Source organism: Salvelinus sp. IW2-2015, linkage group LG4q.1:29 (genome assembly GCF_002910315.2).
Source record: "Salvelinus sp. IW2-2015 linkage group LG4q.1:29, ASM291031v2, whole genome shotgun sequence".
Lineage (NCBI taxonomy): Eukaryota > Metazoa > Chordata > Actinopteri > Salmoniformes > Salmonidae > Salvelinus > Salvelinus sp. IW2-2015.
Window position 1 is genome coordinate 61,605,034 of NC_036842.1, and position 16,096 is coordinate 61,621,129.

General features: G+C 43.9%; 1 protein-coding gene and 1 long non-coding RNA gene across 3 annotated transcripts; both read left to right on the forward strand.

The window, feature by feature from the left end:
* LOC111961160 (uncharacterized) lies at positions 1-3,078 on the forward strand. Its single transcript, XR_002876961.3, has 3 exons — positions 1-315; positions 1,829-1,928; positions 2,337-3,078. It is a non-coding gene; the product is annotated as an uncharacterized lncRNA (long non-coding RNA).
* A 6,786-nt stretch (positions 3,079-9,864) lies between these two features.
* Positions 9,865-15,032, forward strand: meak7 (MTOR associated protein, eak-7 homolog). Of its 2 annotated transcripts, none has more exons than XM_023985324.3 (8): positions 9,865-9,969; positions 10,230-10,392; positions 10,676-10,909; positions 11,010-11,154; positions 11,319-11,717; positions 11,903-12,021; positions 12,216-12,395; positions 13,403-15,032. In XM_023985324.3, exons 2-8 carry the CDS (start codon positions 10,234-10,236, stop codon positions 13,523-13,525), a joined length of 1,359 nt encoding a protein of 452 aa, XP_023841092.1. In that variant the 5' UTR covers positions 9,865-9,969; positions 10,230-10,233; the 3' UTR covers positions 13,526-15,032. The 2 variants fall into 2 exon arrangements, with proteins under 2 accessions (XP_023841092.1, XP_023841093.1); XM_023985325.3 differs by lacking the exon at positions 9,865-9,969 and adding an exon at positions 9,976-10,064.
* Positions 15,033-16,096: the final 1,064 nt, after the last annotated feature.

Consider the following 16,096-nt stretch of genomic DNA (forward strand, 5'->3'; position numbering starts at 1 on the left):
GTCTCGCTGAAGATCATTTTTCGGGAGGCTGATTGAGGGGAAGCGTCCCCTTATATAGGGACACCTGTACTCCTATTGGCTGCAGGTGTGTGCATAATTTTCTCTCAGGCTGTTCGCTGCCTAAGCAGCGGGGTAAACCACTAGGAGCAGAGCTCCCCTATTGGGCTCTGCTCCACTCATAGAACTGGAGATACAACTCCGTGAACTATCGCTTCCATCTCTGCTGATCACATCTGCCAATCAAGTTCTCCATATCTAAGGAACTAAACACAGCCGGCGACACCTCGAGAKATCTCCGTCCGACAAACTGCTATGGTTAATGTATTTTTTTATATTCGTAATCTATTTACTTATAGAAACATGATACCATAATGCAAGCTGTAAAATAACTCCCAACTTTACTTATAATGTAGCAACCTTAGCAATGTAGCTCGCTAGCTACAACAAGTAGACCTGTTGATAGCTAGCAGGAGCAGATATCTTTATCATCATGTCATTCCAGGACAGGGAGCTTTAGATATCATTATTCCAAGTAATAATTTWAAACTACAAACATCTATAGGACAAGTATTGTAAAGCTAATACTGTCATCAAGGCAGGACTCACTAATTTCATTCATATAACAAATAAGAAATGCCACATTATCCCTGTCAATAGTTAACTACAGATTGTAGGCTACACTAGATGTGATATAACCGAARATTGTTGGTATCCATTACTGGACGGCGCCATAGATTCTTCAACTAACCTGCTGTTGGCGATACTGTTTTCGTTCTCGGTTCTGGAAAACAGTTATATTATACACTGAGTGTACAAAACATTAGGAACACCTGCTCTTTCCATTACAGACTGACAAGTTGAAAGCTATGATCCTTTATTAAATCCACTTCAATCAGTGTAGATGGGGAGGAGACAGGATAAAGAAGGATTTTTAAGTCTTGAGAGTTGAGACATGGATTGTGTATGTGTGCGATTCAGAGGGTGAATAGGCAAGACAAAAGAGTTAAGTGCCTTTGAACAGGTACGGCAGTAGGTGCCAGGCACACTGGTTTGTGTGTCACGTACTGCAACGCTGCTGGGTTTTTCACGCTCAACATTTTCCCGTGTGTATCAAGAATCGTCCACCACCCAAAGGACATCCAGCCAACTTGACACAACCGTGGGAAGTATTGGAGTCGACATGGGCCAGAATCCCTGTGGAATGCTTTCGACACGTTAGAGTCCATGACCCCCCAACGAATTGAGGCTGTTCTGAGAGCAAAAGGGGGTGCAACTCACATTTACATTTTACATTTACATTTTAGTCATTTAGCAGACGCTCTTATCCAGAGCGACTTACAGTAGAGTGCATACATTTTATAACATTTTTTTTAATTATTTTTTTTACATACTGAGACAAGGATATCCCTACCGGCCAAACCCTCCCTAACCCGGACGATGCTATGCCAATTGTGCGTCGCCCCACGGACCTCCCGGTTGCGGCCGGCTGCGACAGAGCCTGGGCGCGAACCCAGCCCAGCCTGGGCGCGAACCCAGCCCAGCCTGGCCGCGAACCCAGAGACTCTGGTGGCGCAGCTAGCACTGCGATGCAGTGCCCTAGACCACTGCGCCACCCGAGAGGATTAGGATCAATATTAGGAAGGTGTTCCTAATGTTTTGTACACCCAGTGTACACGTCTGTGTCAAGTTGCAGGTGGTTCTATAAAGACCAGAGATAACTTATATAGTAAATCCATGTTTTGTCTCGACTGAAATATGCCTCTTGCATGTGTGTAGATCTTTTTGTTTTAGTAGCGCGGTGTGAACGTGCTGTCATCTACTTTTACAGGTGGCCGCGGCTGCATCACATAGAAACGACTAGTTCTGGCAAAGATGCTGGGAAATTCTAGATGTGCGGCAGCTAAGATGGCGAGGAACCTCCTTGTGCGGTACGAAAGGATTTACAATCTTCATGAGTTTTATCTGTTTGCAGAACTACCTGCAACTGGAAACATACATTTATAAGATAACTGTTTTCCAGAATTGAGAACGAAGACAGTATTGCTAATACCAGGTTAGTTGAGGAATGTATGACTGCGTTTTGGTATAGGCAAACCTGTAACATCCAGTAATGGATATCAAAAGTATTTGGTTATATCACATTATCTGGTGTACAATCTGTAGCTAAGTTGGAGTAGGATGCAGAGCACCCTGCCTCTATCCTTCTTGTAGCCTAGCTGTTGTAAAAAAAAATAAGAAGATCTGTCAGGATGTTCATTTCTAGTTATAAACTACAATCGTTTAATGTCATTTCTTTGATTCATTCTTCTCACTTTTTTCTCCCATTATCTTTTTAGCTCTCCTCTCCTGTGGCCTGCTCCCGATGATCAACCATGTGCTATTAACCAAGCATTGGCTCAGCTGAGTCACTCACCTGTGAGGAGAACCCTCCTACTGCTGTTTAAAGTAGCCCTGCCATCACTATTAGACATTGAGAACACATATCCATGTGCCTGATGTCTTTTCTTTGTGGGGTTTGTCTTACACAGCCTACAGTCTACTGCATTTTATAATTGAAGATCACCAACTACATATACACATGCTTGTTAGAGCATCTGGAAGACAAAATTCAATTTAGAATCAGTTTGATGAGGTGACTAACATTACGTTTTACTATTGTAACAGTGATGAGAATTATATTTCCCAGTCAAGTGCCCAGGCTTTTGCCGTAGATGGTAGAGTTCTCGTCTCTGGACCACACGATCTTAAGATTGCATTCCGCTAAGGCACTTCTCTCTCTACATTGGTTGGCTACATTGGTGACCAGGCTGGGAAACGTTTGATACGCTTATGGGGCCTGGGCACAYGAATGCTCCTAGAGAGAGGGGGGRATACTGAAGCATGCGTTGATGACAGTTCTACTGTCTCCATTACAGGCTAAGGCTTTTGGCATAGATGGTAAAGCGCTCATTTCTGGACTGCAACATTGTAAGATTGTGCCCCCCCCCACCGGCAATATATTTAGATACTTMAAATACTGCTTGAGTCACCTTAGCTACAGTATTTGTCTCTGTACACAATAAATGGTGAAACACTAAATGTGATTTTGTTCTAATGTATATTCATGCAACGTACGTTATGGAAAACATGCCTTACATTCAATCATAGTTAGTAGAGAAATAATGGATTGGCAAGAATTTGGCATCGTCAACTTTTAGAAGGTTAGTAGGAAAGTTAGGCTAATCATTTAWACCAACTAAATATATTCACATTTACTGAACATTTAGTATTTYAAACATTAATTTCCCAACTGCTTTTTYTATAATCCTACAGACCCGTTTGCTGGTGCGTGATGTCTAATATTAAATATTTATTTTAATATTTAATATTAAAGAAGTCTCGAGGTATTACTATGTAATATTAATATTAAAGAAGTCTCAATGTATTAATATGTAATATTTACTATTAAAGAAGTCTCGAGGTATTAATATTTAATATTAATATTAAAGAAGTCTCGAGGTATTGCTCGCCTGAGGTGGAGTACCTTATGATAAGCTGCAGACCACATTATCTACCAAGAGAGTTCTCATCTGTATTATTCGTAGCCATCTATTTACCACCACAAAACAAAGCTGGAATTAAGACCGCTCTCAACCATCTCTATAAGGCCATAAGCAAAGAAGATGATAGATTTTTTTTTTTTTTACCCCTTTTTTCTCCCCAATTTCGTGATCTCGAATTGGTAGTAGTTACAGTCTTGTCTCATCGCTGAAACTCCCGTATGGACTCGGGAGAGGCGAAGGTCGTCCTCCGAAACACAACCATGCGTCCTCCGAAACACAACCCAACCTAGCTGCACTGCTTCTTGACACAACGCACATCCAACCCGGAAGCCAGCCGCACCAATGTGTCGGAGGAAACACCATACACCTGGCGACCTGGTCAGCGTGCACTGCGCCCGGCCCGCCACAGGAGTCGCTAGTGCGCGATGAGACAAGGATATCCCTGCCGGCCAAACCCTCCCTAACCTGGACGACGCTGGGCCAATTGTGCGTCGCCCCATGGACCTCCCGGTCGCGGCCGGCTGCGACAGAGCCTGGGCTCGAACCCAGAATCTCTGGTGGCACAGCTAGCACTGCGATGCAGTGCCTTAGACCACTGTGCCACCCGGGAGGCCAGAAGATGAGGGTTACCTAGATGCRGCGCTCCAAGTGGCCAGGGACTTTAATGCAGGCAAACTTAAATCAGTTTTACCAAATTTTTACCAGCATGTCACATGTGCAACCAGGGAGAAAAAAATCATAGACCACCTTTACTCCACACACAGAGATGCATACAAAGCTCTCCCCCGCCCTTCATTTGGCAAATCTGACCATAATTCTATCCTCCTGATTCCTGCTTACAAGCAAAAACTAAGGCAGGAAGTACCAGTGACTCGCTCAATACGGAAATGGTCAGATGACGCGGATGCTACACTACAGGACTGTTTTGCTAGCATAGACGGGAGACTAATCCGGATGCTGATAAGAAATCCCGCTATGCCCTCAGACGAACCATCAAACAAGCAAAGCATCAATACAGGATTAAGATTGAATCCTACTACACCAGCTCTGACGCTTATCGGATGTGGCAGGGCTTGAAAACTGTTATGGACTACAAAGGGAAACCCAGACGCTAGCTGCGTCACATGACTGTGTGACTGTGTGATAACGCTCTCGGTAGCCGATGTGAACAAAACCTTTAAACAGGTCAACATTCACAAAGCTGCTGCCCAGATGGATTACCAATACGTGTACTCAAAGCATGCATGGACCAACTGTCAAGTGTCAACCAACTGTCAAGTGTCTTCACTGACATTTTCAACCTCTCCTTGACCGAGTCTGTAATACCTACATGTTTCAAGCACACCACCATAGTCCCAGTGCCTAAGGGAGCGAAGGTAACCTGCCTAAATGATTACCACCCCGTGGTACTCACGTCGGTAGCTATGAAATGCTTTGAAAGGCTGGTCATGGCTCACATCAACAGCATCCTCCCGGACACCCTAGACCCACTCCAATTCGCATACCGCCCCAACAGATCCACAGATGACGCAATCTCAATCGCACGCCACACTGCCCTTTCTCACCTGGACAAAAGAAACACCTATGTGAGAATGCTGTTCATTGACTACAGCTCAGCGGTCAACATCATAGTGCCCACAATGCTCATCACTAAGCTAAGGACCCTGGGACTAAACACCTCCCTATGCAACTGGATCCTAGACTTCCTGACGGGCCGCCCTCAGGTGGTAAGAACGTGGTAAAGCGCAACATGTCTGCCACGCTGATCCTTAACACTGGGGCCCCTCAGGGGTGTGTACTTAGTCCCCTCCTGWATTCCCTGTTCACCCACGACTGCGTGGCCAAACATGACTCGAACACCATCATTAAGTTTGCTGACGACACAAAAGTGGTAGGCCTGATCACCAACAACGATGAGACGGCCTATAGGGAGGAGGTCAGAGAACTGGCAGTGTGGTTTCAGGACAACAACCTCTCMCTCAATGTGAGCAAGACTAAGGAGCTGATCGTGGACTACAGGAAAAGGCAGGCCGAACAGGCCCCAATTAACATCGATGGGGCTGTAGTGGTGCGGGTCAAGAATTTCAAGTTCCTTGTTGTCCACATCACCAACGAACTATCATGRTCCAAACATACCAASACAGTCGTAAAGAGGGCACGACAWAACCTTTTCCTCCTCAGGAGACTGAAAAGATTTGKCATGGATCCCCAGATGCTCAAAAAAGTTCTACAGCTGCACCATCGAGAGCATCCTGACTGGTTGCATCACCGCCTGGTATGGCAACAGCTCGGCATCTGACCATAAGCCRCTACAGAGGGTAGTGCGAACGGCCCAGTACATCACTGGGGCCAAGCTTCCTGTCATCCAGGACCTATATAATAGGTGGTGTCAGAGGAAAGCCCATAAAATTGTCAGAGACTCCAGTCACCMAAGTTATCGACTGTTTTCTCTGCTACCACACGGCAAGCGGTACCGGAGCGCCAAGTCTAAGACCAAAAGGCTCCTCAACAGCTTCTACCCCCAAGCCATTAGACAGCTGAACAATTCATAAAAATCGCCACCGGACAATTTAAGTTGACCCCCCCTCCCCTTCCCTTTTGTACACTGCTGCTACTCGCTGTTTGTTTGTTACCTACGCATAGTCACTTCGCCCCCACCTACATGTACAGATTACCTCAACTAGCTTATACCCCCGCACACTGACTCGGTATCGGTKCCCCCTGTATATAGCCTCGTTATTGTTATTCTTATTGTGTTACTTTTTATTATAACCTACTTGGAAAATATTTTCTTCTTCYTGAACTGCACTGTTTGTTAAGGGCTTGTAAGTAAGCATTTCACGGTAAAGTCTACACTTGTTGTATTCGGCGCATGTGGCAAATAAAGTTTGATTTGATTTGATTTATATCCCAATGCATCCAACATTATGCCCACAATGGTATTGGGCAGCTGCTGACATTTGAGAACTCATCTGGTTAAGAAATTAAGCTCTGGTCGTCTTATTGCAGAGCACACTGTATACATTTTGCCCAGCTGTTTTTAGAGAAGATTGTATTGCAAGGTATGCTATACAGATAGGATCATAATTTTATMAATCTTTTGCTGCTGAGAATTTTTCTGCACAGCAGGAAATGCAAGCTTGTAGTGTAGTGATTAAAAAGGCTTCTAAAGTTTAATTTTCACTTTAAAAAGTCAGATTTGATTTGCCCTAACGGCGGGTCCTCTTTCGAGAGTATGACCGCTGCATTGTTCCGGACCCCAGGGATATGTGCTGCTCGCAGCGATGCCAAGCGGGTCTGGGCCCACGGCAAAAGCTCCCGAGCCATTGAATCAGGAAATGCTGTCCTACCAGGTAGGGCTGGAACTGTTGAAGAGCTAGACTAACCACCCCGGGCTCCAGCACATTGATGTGCTGACCACTCCATGGGGTGCTCCAGCGGCCGCTAGCCGCCATGCCTCTGAACACGGCCCTCAACCCGTCAAGAGAGGCTTTAGTGAACACCAGCTCTCTGCGGTGGACTCTGATCAGGCTCACCCCCTTTAACAAGAAGGAGTGGGATAGCCACTTCGATAGGGTCCTCAAACATGCACTCATCACCAACAGTTGAGGGTGTCTGTGTTGTTTTGGGTGCTTGCCGTGGGAGTTGAACCATCGCTGGAGTGGCCTGATGGAGAATGCCCAGCGGAACCAACAGTAACGCCACCTCAGCAGGCCGAGTAACGTTAACTGTTGGGACTCTAACACCAGGCCGGGCAGGCCGAGTAACGTTAACTGTTGGGACTCTAACACCAGGCCGAGCAGGCCGAGTAACGTTAACTGTTGGGACTCTAACACCAGGCCGAGCAGGCCGAGTAACGTTAACTGTTGGGACTCTAACACCAATATTGCTCGTCCGAGCAGTAAACAGCTGAGGTAGGATAGGATTTTGTTACTCTCACCTGAGGGAGACGTGCCCTCATGAGAGTCGAGTCTATGGATATCCCGAGGTAGATCACCTTCCGTGAGGGGTCAGGTGACTTTTCTCCTTGTTTAGGGTGAGGCCCAGAACTCTAATGTGATTCAAGGCGTCCTTGTGTCCGTTGTGGCCTGGTCCCTGAATGGGGCAGACTATCCAATCGTCCATATAAGGCAGTTACTCCTCCAGTAGAATATGCCACCACAGCAGAAGGCAAAGGCCGGTGGGCCAGCCGAAATGCTGCAGTAACAGTGTCCACCATGCAATGTGAGAGTCCGGTCGAATAGACCCTAGCCTAGAACTCTCTCACCATAGTAAACAGAAACTGATAAAGATTTTGTATTGCCTGCGTTTGTGAAGTGTCCATTGCCCTAGCCGGGCACAACACACTGGGGGAAGCCMTTAGATCACCCACAACAGCAAGAGGGGTGTATATGGACAACTGTAAAGGCAGGTTAACGTGTCTGTCAGACAGAATCCTTGGCCAGAATAAGGGGCTAAGATGTAGGTTGACACCCCTTCATCTGAACTCATTGGGAAACATTCAGTCAACCAGGGCATCAACACTAGAAGACCCTGGGACATTTAGCATCGGAATTGGAGTTCGTAGCCTTCCATCACTGTATTCAGTAGAACTATAGCGGTGGCCAGCATCGCAGCTACACACTGCGTAAGACAGGCAGTGTATTCTAGCTGTTATGTGAGTTTCTAAGGGAAATTAGGATAGTTACTGTCTGTACTGTAAAGTAATGTAACATAACTATAGTTATCCCAGCTATATACTGAAACCCTCAGTGTAATAGAGCTGAGTTGTGAGCTTCCAAGGGAAACAAGCTAGGATAGTTACTGTATGTACTGTAAAGTAGCGTAACAGAAACTATTGAGCACCAACCCCGCTACGCATTGTGTGAAAAACAGCAGTGTAATTGAGCTGTAATTTGAGTTTCCAGGGGAAACCAGGATAGTTACTATCTTAACTGTAAGTACAACAGACTAGCTAGAATACACTGCTGTTCTTTCCAAGGGAAACTAGGATAGTCACTGGAAATTAGCATAGTTACTGTATGTAGCCTACTGTAAGTAGTGCAACATGAAAACTAAGGTAAACCCAGCTAGACACTGTGTGAAAAAAACAGTATTGTAATAGAGCTGTCAGTGTCCAATTAAGGGATAGTTACTGTCTGTACTGTAAAGTAGTGCAACAGAATTATAGTAAACACAGCTACACACCGAAACCCTCAGTGCAATAGAGTTTCCATGGGAAACGATGACTGTCTGTACTGTAAAATAGTGTAACAAAAACTATCGCAACCCAGTAACTGTGTGAAAAAAAACACCAATGTAATCTAACTATGGTTGGGCTAACATAAACTCAGCCCAATACTGGAAAATGAAGCCAACTGTAATATTACTGTGTCTACTATACACTGGGCAATACTGTATAGAATAAAACCTACAGCATCATCCTTCGTCTCATACACTACCTGAAGGAGAGRAGACGTGAATGGCTGTACCTTTTCATTTTGGAAATAATTAAGCCATCAGTGTAATATACTATGTTTATAGTATATACTGCATAAAGGTACCGATTACTATGGACCTACAGTATCAGCCTTGGTCTCATACACTATCTGAATAAAGGAGAGGAGACATGAATGACTGTAGTTTTCCTTGTGGAAAAATAATTAATCCAACAGTGTAAATTGCCTGATCGTGAAGGGGCATTCTACCTCACACACGTTTATAGCTTATTTTTTGCTTTATACGTGTGGGTCGTCTGTAACAATAYTGGTACACCAAAACGAGTATAGTAGCTGATCCAAGCTATTGAATAGCTGCGGGTATACTTCTGCGCTTATATACACTGCCGCGCAGAAGGATACCATATTGGAATAATCAAATATTGTGCTACATAACATATATTTATCTTATTTCAGTTTTTGGAAGCTCATCACATACATACAGAAAGCTGGTCGAGTTTTCATTTTGAGGCTGTGTTTACATCCTAGATAGAAGCAGGCCATTGGCTGGCTTCATCACAAGGGGTTTGTACGGGAGTTCTAATTGGTTCCAAGTTTATCAGTTCGGCAAATTTGCCTGAGCAGACAGTGTTGAAATATACGTTTTATGAGAATATGTGCAAGAATGRAAGGTGCCAACACATTGTATAGTCATCATAAGAATGTTTTACTATCATATACAAAAAACAGCTCCTCCCTCGACAGGGATCGATCAACTTCACGTTTTTCGGTTTCGGCCCAACACCCATTCCCCTAATTCCAGATTGGAGGAAACCCATATGACGTTGGACCAATCATATAATTATTTTGAACTACCAGCCAATATAATTGGAGTCTGTTGATTATCGGGTATTTCGATTGGTGTTCATCTTCGCCCCTTATTTATACCAGGAAGTGTATTGTGTTTACATAGTGCCCCTGGAATGAGATMATTATCCTCTTTCAACAAGGTTAGCTAGATGTTTCATATTAATTKAATTGCCACGTTGTTTGTTAGTAGATAAGTAAATAGCTATAATCATCATCTCGAGCTAGCTAACGTTAGGTAAATTATGTCACCGACACCTAGCTAGCAGTCACGATAGCTAACTTTACATCAGATCAGAAGCCTTGGATGCTTCAAGCCTTCAGACAGTTTCAAGTCATGTGCTCGTTTTATTGTCGATGGCTACCGACCTGTCACTGATAGTGTTGTCCAATGTGCACACAGGGCCATGGGGAACACCGACAGYGTTGTGGTGCAGAAACGGCTGGCCCGTTTTCGCCCAGAGGAGCGGCCGGTTGTGGAGGGAGTGTTCGATCGGCTCCACGGCGCGAGTCCAGCAGGTGGCGCTGGAAAAGCAGGGAAGGTTTTAACGCTGGGCATGTTGAAAGTGAGGGTGGAGTTACTATGATAATATTACATTTTATTTATCAAATCGAGGATATCTAATCAGTTAACCTCCAGAATCAAAATCTTGTTTACTATCTTGTAATAAGAAATTAAATAATACAGAAATATGTAAGTTCTCACGTTGCAAGAAGGTTAAGATATGTAATAACTAATAACAATGTGTAGGAGGCGTAATAACACATATATGTAATAAATGTGGTTATTACTTTGCAGATATTTAACAGTACCAGTATGGGAGATATAACATATCTTCTGTCYTGTAGCCCTGTATGGGAAACATTGCCTCAGACTCTATGATAAAGAGGGTCTATGCTGGGATGTGTAGCATGGACCCCGGAGTGGCCCCTCCTCCCCCTGGGGCTGGGGTGAGTCGAGAGCAGCTGGTGGTCTTCTTGGCCGATGTCCTGCGAGGCACTGCAGAGGAGCGGGCGCCCCTTTTCATGGCAATGGCTCAGGGGGCAGGGACAGGTGTTGCCACATGTGACCAAATAATGGAGGTTAGTAGACCCTCAGAAGGTCTTCTGCAAGTGCTCCTGTGTTCTTAGCGGAACATGCATTTTTAGCTCTGAACTCAAATTAATTTGGCACTGATTTCAGTTCTTGCAGGACCTGGTTTCTGCTGTGGTACAGATCATCATCCAGAAGGGTCGTTTGCAGGGCTGGAAGCCAGAGCGTATGGCTGACGGTTCCATTGGTGTTAAACTATTGGCTGAACAGATGAGCTCTGAACTAAAACCCTCAGGTAAAGGGATGGAGGGATAATTTACTGATGAGGTTTTCAGAATAGAGTGAATAGGAAAGGAGATAAATCTTGCTCACCCAGATTTCATATTTTCAATAATTCAGATTCATACATATTACTGTATCAACAACAAAACCTGACATTCTGTCCTTCCCCCCTCTCAGACCAGCGTACCTGTGACGTCCCATGTTTGGAGGACTGGCTGTTCAGAGTTTCCAATGTGGCCATGTACATGGACCTTCTGATAGGTGAAGGCCTAAACGTGGGCTTAACCTCCCGTCCCCCTCCCACCCTACTGCCCCCATGCTGGGAAACCCCTTGGGAGAAGCTGCGCTGCCTGCTGGACCTGCCAGTGCTGATGTTCCTCACACCACAGTTACCTGATGGGTACAACATCCCCTGGAAGCTGCTTTTCTCCACTCAGCTGCATGGGGAGAGCTTCACCAAAATAGTAGGCAGCTGTAAAGGCCGAGGGCCCACCGTGCTCCTGATCAAAGACACTAAGGGACACATCTTTGGTGGCTTCGCCTCCCATGGCTGGGAAGTAAAGCCTCAGTTCCAAGGTGAGAGTGGTGGTGGATGGAAGTAGCAATCGGGAGAAACAGGCTCACGGCCTACTGAGATTGCTGCAGAGATATTTAAGCCCTTTTTTGTAATGTATGCTGACATATACAGTATGTTGTCCATCTCTATAATCAGTGCTCATCTCTGGATGTGTGTGTTTGTGACTGGATTGTCTTGATTGTAGGAGACTCCAGGTGCTTCCTGTTCTCAGTATTCCCCTGTCTACGGGTGTACACCTGCACAGGATACAACCAGCACTACATGTACCTTAACCAGGGCCAGCAGACCATGCCCAACGGCTTGGTGAGACACCCCACTACTACATAMATCTCAACTGCACAATCTCACCTGAACATTTTATTTTACAATATGTTACTATAATTATATGTGAAATACCACACAAGTAACTACATCATATTAACTACCACATGCCTATGCTTCAAAAKTATTTTTTCTTAACCCAAGCAATGTAATTTCTATAATTTGCTTATGATCAGGGCATGGGTGGTCAGCATGGGTACTTTGGCCTGTGGCTGGACAGTGATTTTGGCCGTGGGCATAGCCGGGCACGGCCTCGCTGCACTACCTACGGCAGCCCTCAGCTCTCTGCTGAGGAGGACTTCACCCTGGACTCTCTGGAGGTGTGGGGGGTTGGGAAGCCCCCTGAGGAGGAAGAGGTCAGTATCAACCTGGACAACCACTGCCTTCTTACTCCTTTGATCCCATTTATTTCATCTAATATTTTATGAATTCTGTCTCTTTTAATGCTGTGCCTGTATCAGTGTGTTCCTTATTTTTACCTGCAGGTGGAGATAGAGGCACATTTAAGTCATTATAGGAAGTAACCACTGAAGTACACTGAATATACCAAACATTAGGAACACCTTCCTAATATTGAGTTGCACCCCCACYCTTTTTCAATTAGTCGGGGCATGGACTCTACAAGGTGTCGAAAGCGTTCCACAGGGATGCTGGCCCATGTTGACTCCAATGCTTCCCACAGTTGTGTCAAGTTGGCTGGATGTCCTTTGGGTGGTGGACGATTCTTCATACACACACGAAACTGTTGCGTGTGAAAAACCCAACAGCATTGCAGTTCTTGACACAAACCGGTGTGCCTGGCACCTACTACCAGTGATGGAAAAAGTACTAAATTGTCATACTTGAGTAAAAGTAGATACCTTAATAGAAAATGACTCAAGTAAAAGTGAAAGTCACGCAGTAAAATACTACTTGGGTAAAAGTCTAAAAGTATTTGGTTTTAAATGTACTTAAGTATCAAAAGTAAAAGTACAAGTATAAGCCATTTAAAATTCCTTATATTAAGCATATCAGACTGCACGGTTTTCTTAAATTCACGTATAGCCAGGGGCACACTCCAACACTCAGACACCATTTACAAACGAAGCATTTGTGTTTAGTGAGTCCGCCAGATCAGAGGCAGTAGGGATGACCAGGGATGTTCTCTTGATAAGTGTGTGAATTTTACAATTTTCCTGTCAAAATGTAACAAGTACTTTTGGGTTTAAGGGAAAATGTATGGAGTAAAAAGTACATAATGTTCTTTAGGAATGTAGTGAAGTAGGTGTTCTTAATGATTTGTACACTCAGTGAATATTCATTGATTTATTGTATTCATGACTTGTCATGAGGACATCAGTGATGTTGGGGTGTTTTGTTGCAGGGAGCGACAGGAGGCAAGAGGAGTATCCTGGATGCAGACCCTGAGGTTCAGGCCATGATGGAGATGGCAGGGAAGACCCTACACAGCCAGGGCCTCCGAGAGCCAGATGAGAACAATGAATAATGAGACATGTAGACATGATATAGATTTGTCACAGTTTCTTCTCAGACAAGACATTTCAAGAAGAAATTTTGTAGAAAAGAGTGCACTAATCTCCTAGGGGCCGATTCTGACCCGAGTTAAGCGAGCATGAATGGAACGTAAATTCCCTTTTTCTCTACACTTATTCTGACCTTGAACTTAAGCATGGGAATAGCATGCTATTCACCCGCTATTCTTTTGGGTTGGAGATCRAATAAGTGTGTCTACAGGTGCGCTGTATTCTGACCTTGACTTAATTCCCAAATCATTTCACCACCTTTACGCCCAAGGAACCATGAATAAGGTCTAGCGAACCTACCGCTTCCAAGTGGAAAAAGCATCTACTCTATCCATAAGAGTATGAACCCAACACATGGCCCAATACTTGGCTGTGTCATCACACAGTTCCATGGTTAGTGCAGGCAATAGATTAGGGTATAGAACACTATTGTACACTATTCTCCCTATTATAAATCTATGTACAGTACACTAATCTTCCAAAATTACAATCCAACATTACAATGGGTTGAAGACTTGAATGTGGCAATTTTCAGAATGAATCGAACCACTTTTCTTTCTTTCGTGCGTAAAGGCTCTCCTAACCTGTTCTTTTATGATTCATAAATACTTTCCTAAGCCTAAATAACCTACAAGATCAGAGTATTTTTTAAATCTACCAATTGGTGTTGAAACGGAGACAAATATGTATATATTTAGATCCCTTTCTTTCATGATCCCTAATATTCTGAACCCGTTCTCTTGATASAWTTTWGTSMRYMKRYKSACWAAAWTSTAACTAAGAGGTACACCGTATTTAAAGGGATGGCTTAAGATAAACGTACTGAACCCTATTGAATGAAAACTCCACACGAAAATCTGTTGGCCAGCAAGTGGGAGGGTTGTCAGCAGTTAACCACACCGGCAAAGCGCGTTCGTTACAGTCAATACCAACTACTGAGAAGTGTGTAAGGAAGGAGTAATTTCCTAAATTGGAATTGGGCCCCTAGCGCCAATTATTATTTTTTTGTGTGTGTTTGTGTAGATGATAAGTCTGAGATTTTTTATCTGTGTGAACTACAGGTACTATTGGCTACATTAACTGAACAGGACACCAGGTGTTGCCCACTCACATCAACCTTTATCTTCTCAAATCAGATTTTATTGGTCACATAAACATTTTTAGCACATGTTATTGCGGGTGTAGCGAAATGCTTGTGTTCCTAGCTCCAACAGTGCACTAGTATCTAACAATTCACAACAACATACACACATCTAAAAGTAAAATAATGGAATTAAGAAATATATAAATATTAGGACGAGTCTGCCTGAGCACATGTAAACAAGTATTTAAAGAAATATTGTAATTGATTAATAATTTGTATTGTCATAAGTCATTGTTTTGCTTTGATGGCTTTTTATTCCAAAGTGTTTAGTAAGGATGTGTAAACATTGTGTTTCACCTATAACATGAATGGTATGTAAAACCTTTTTATTTTTTTAAAAGTATGACGCTAGATAGACATGTTGGCTAATCTACTTCTTTACAGCACCAATAAATGTAAACTTCCAGGAGGCAACTTACAGTAATGAAGCCTACATAACCTACTCTGGCGGTTCTCTCATTCACTGTACTGCCTCGCTAGGTTTAGTMCTCTGGTTGCCTGATCTCGCCTCTTCATATTTTTATGCAAATGACGAGGGAAAGTGACGCTACATAGGCAAATCAGCAGTTTCATTTCCATGTAGACGCAGTGAATGGAATAGAACACGAGGGCGGCTTCATAAAGTAAAATAAATAAGAGATCATAGATCAGACATTTCCACAACTTAAATTTAAAAAATATATATATTTCGTAGGCTTATTGTAGTCACTGAGCATTTGTTTAATATTAGATATTGACTTCAGTATGTAATGGTTTGTATGTAATGGTATTAATAATAGTAATGGTTCATTGGTAAATACATTGAAATTATGAAACGATTAAATAAACTATCAGTTGATGTTTCTCAAATTGTTATCTCTGATAGCGATGCAGTGCTAGCCTTGTACAAACCATCCTGATCTCGCAAGGATTATTTAAGATACTCTCAATACTTTGAAGAGGTAGGGTTTCAGATGTTTTCGGAAGATGGGCCGGGACTGTTGTCCTAGCTTCATGGGGAAGCTGGTTCCAACTTCCACCAATGCGGTGCCAGCTGGCCAGAGGTGGCAAAACGGAGTACTTGGGTTGAGGTATAGGGTTTGAGCAGAGCTTGGMAGGTAGGGAGGGGCAGTTCCTCTTGCTGCTCCGTAGACAAGTATCAAGGTCTTGTAGTGGATGCGAGCTTCTACTGGAAGCCAGTGGAGTGTGYGGAGGAGCGGGTTGACATGGGAGAATTTGGGAAGGTTGAACACCAGCGTTCTGGATACATTGCAGGGGTTTGATGGCACAAGCAGGAAGCCCAGCCAACAGTTACAGTAGACCAGACGGGCTATGACAAGTGCCTGGATTAGGACCTGCGCCGCTTCCTGTGTGATGTATGGTGGTACTCTATGGATGTTGTAAAGCATGA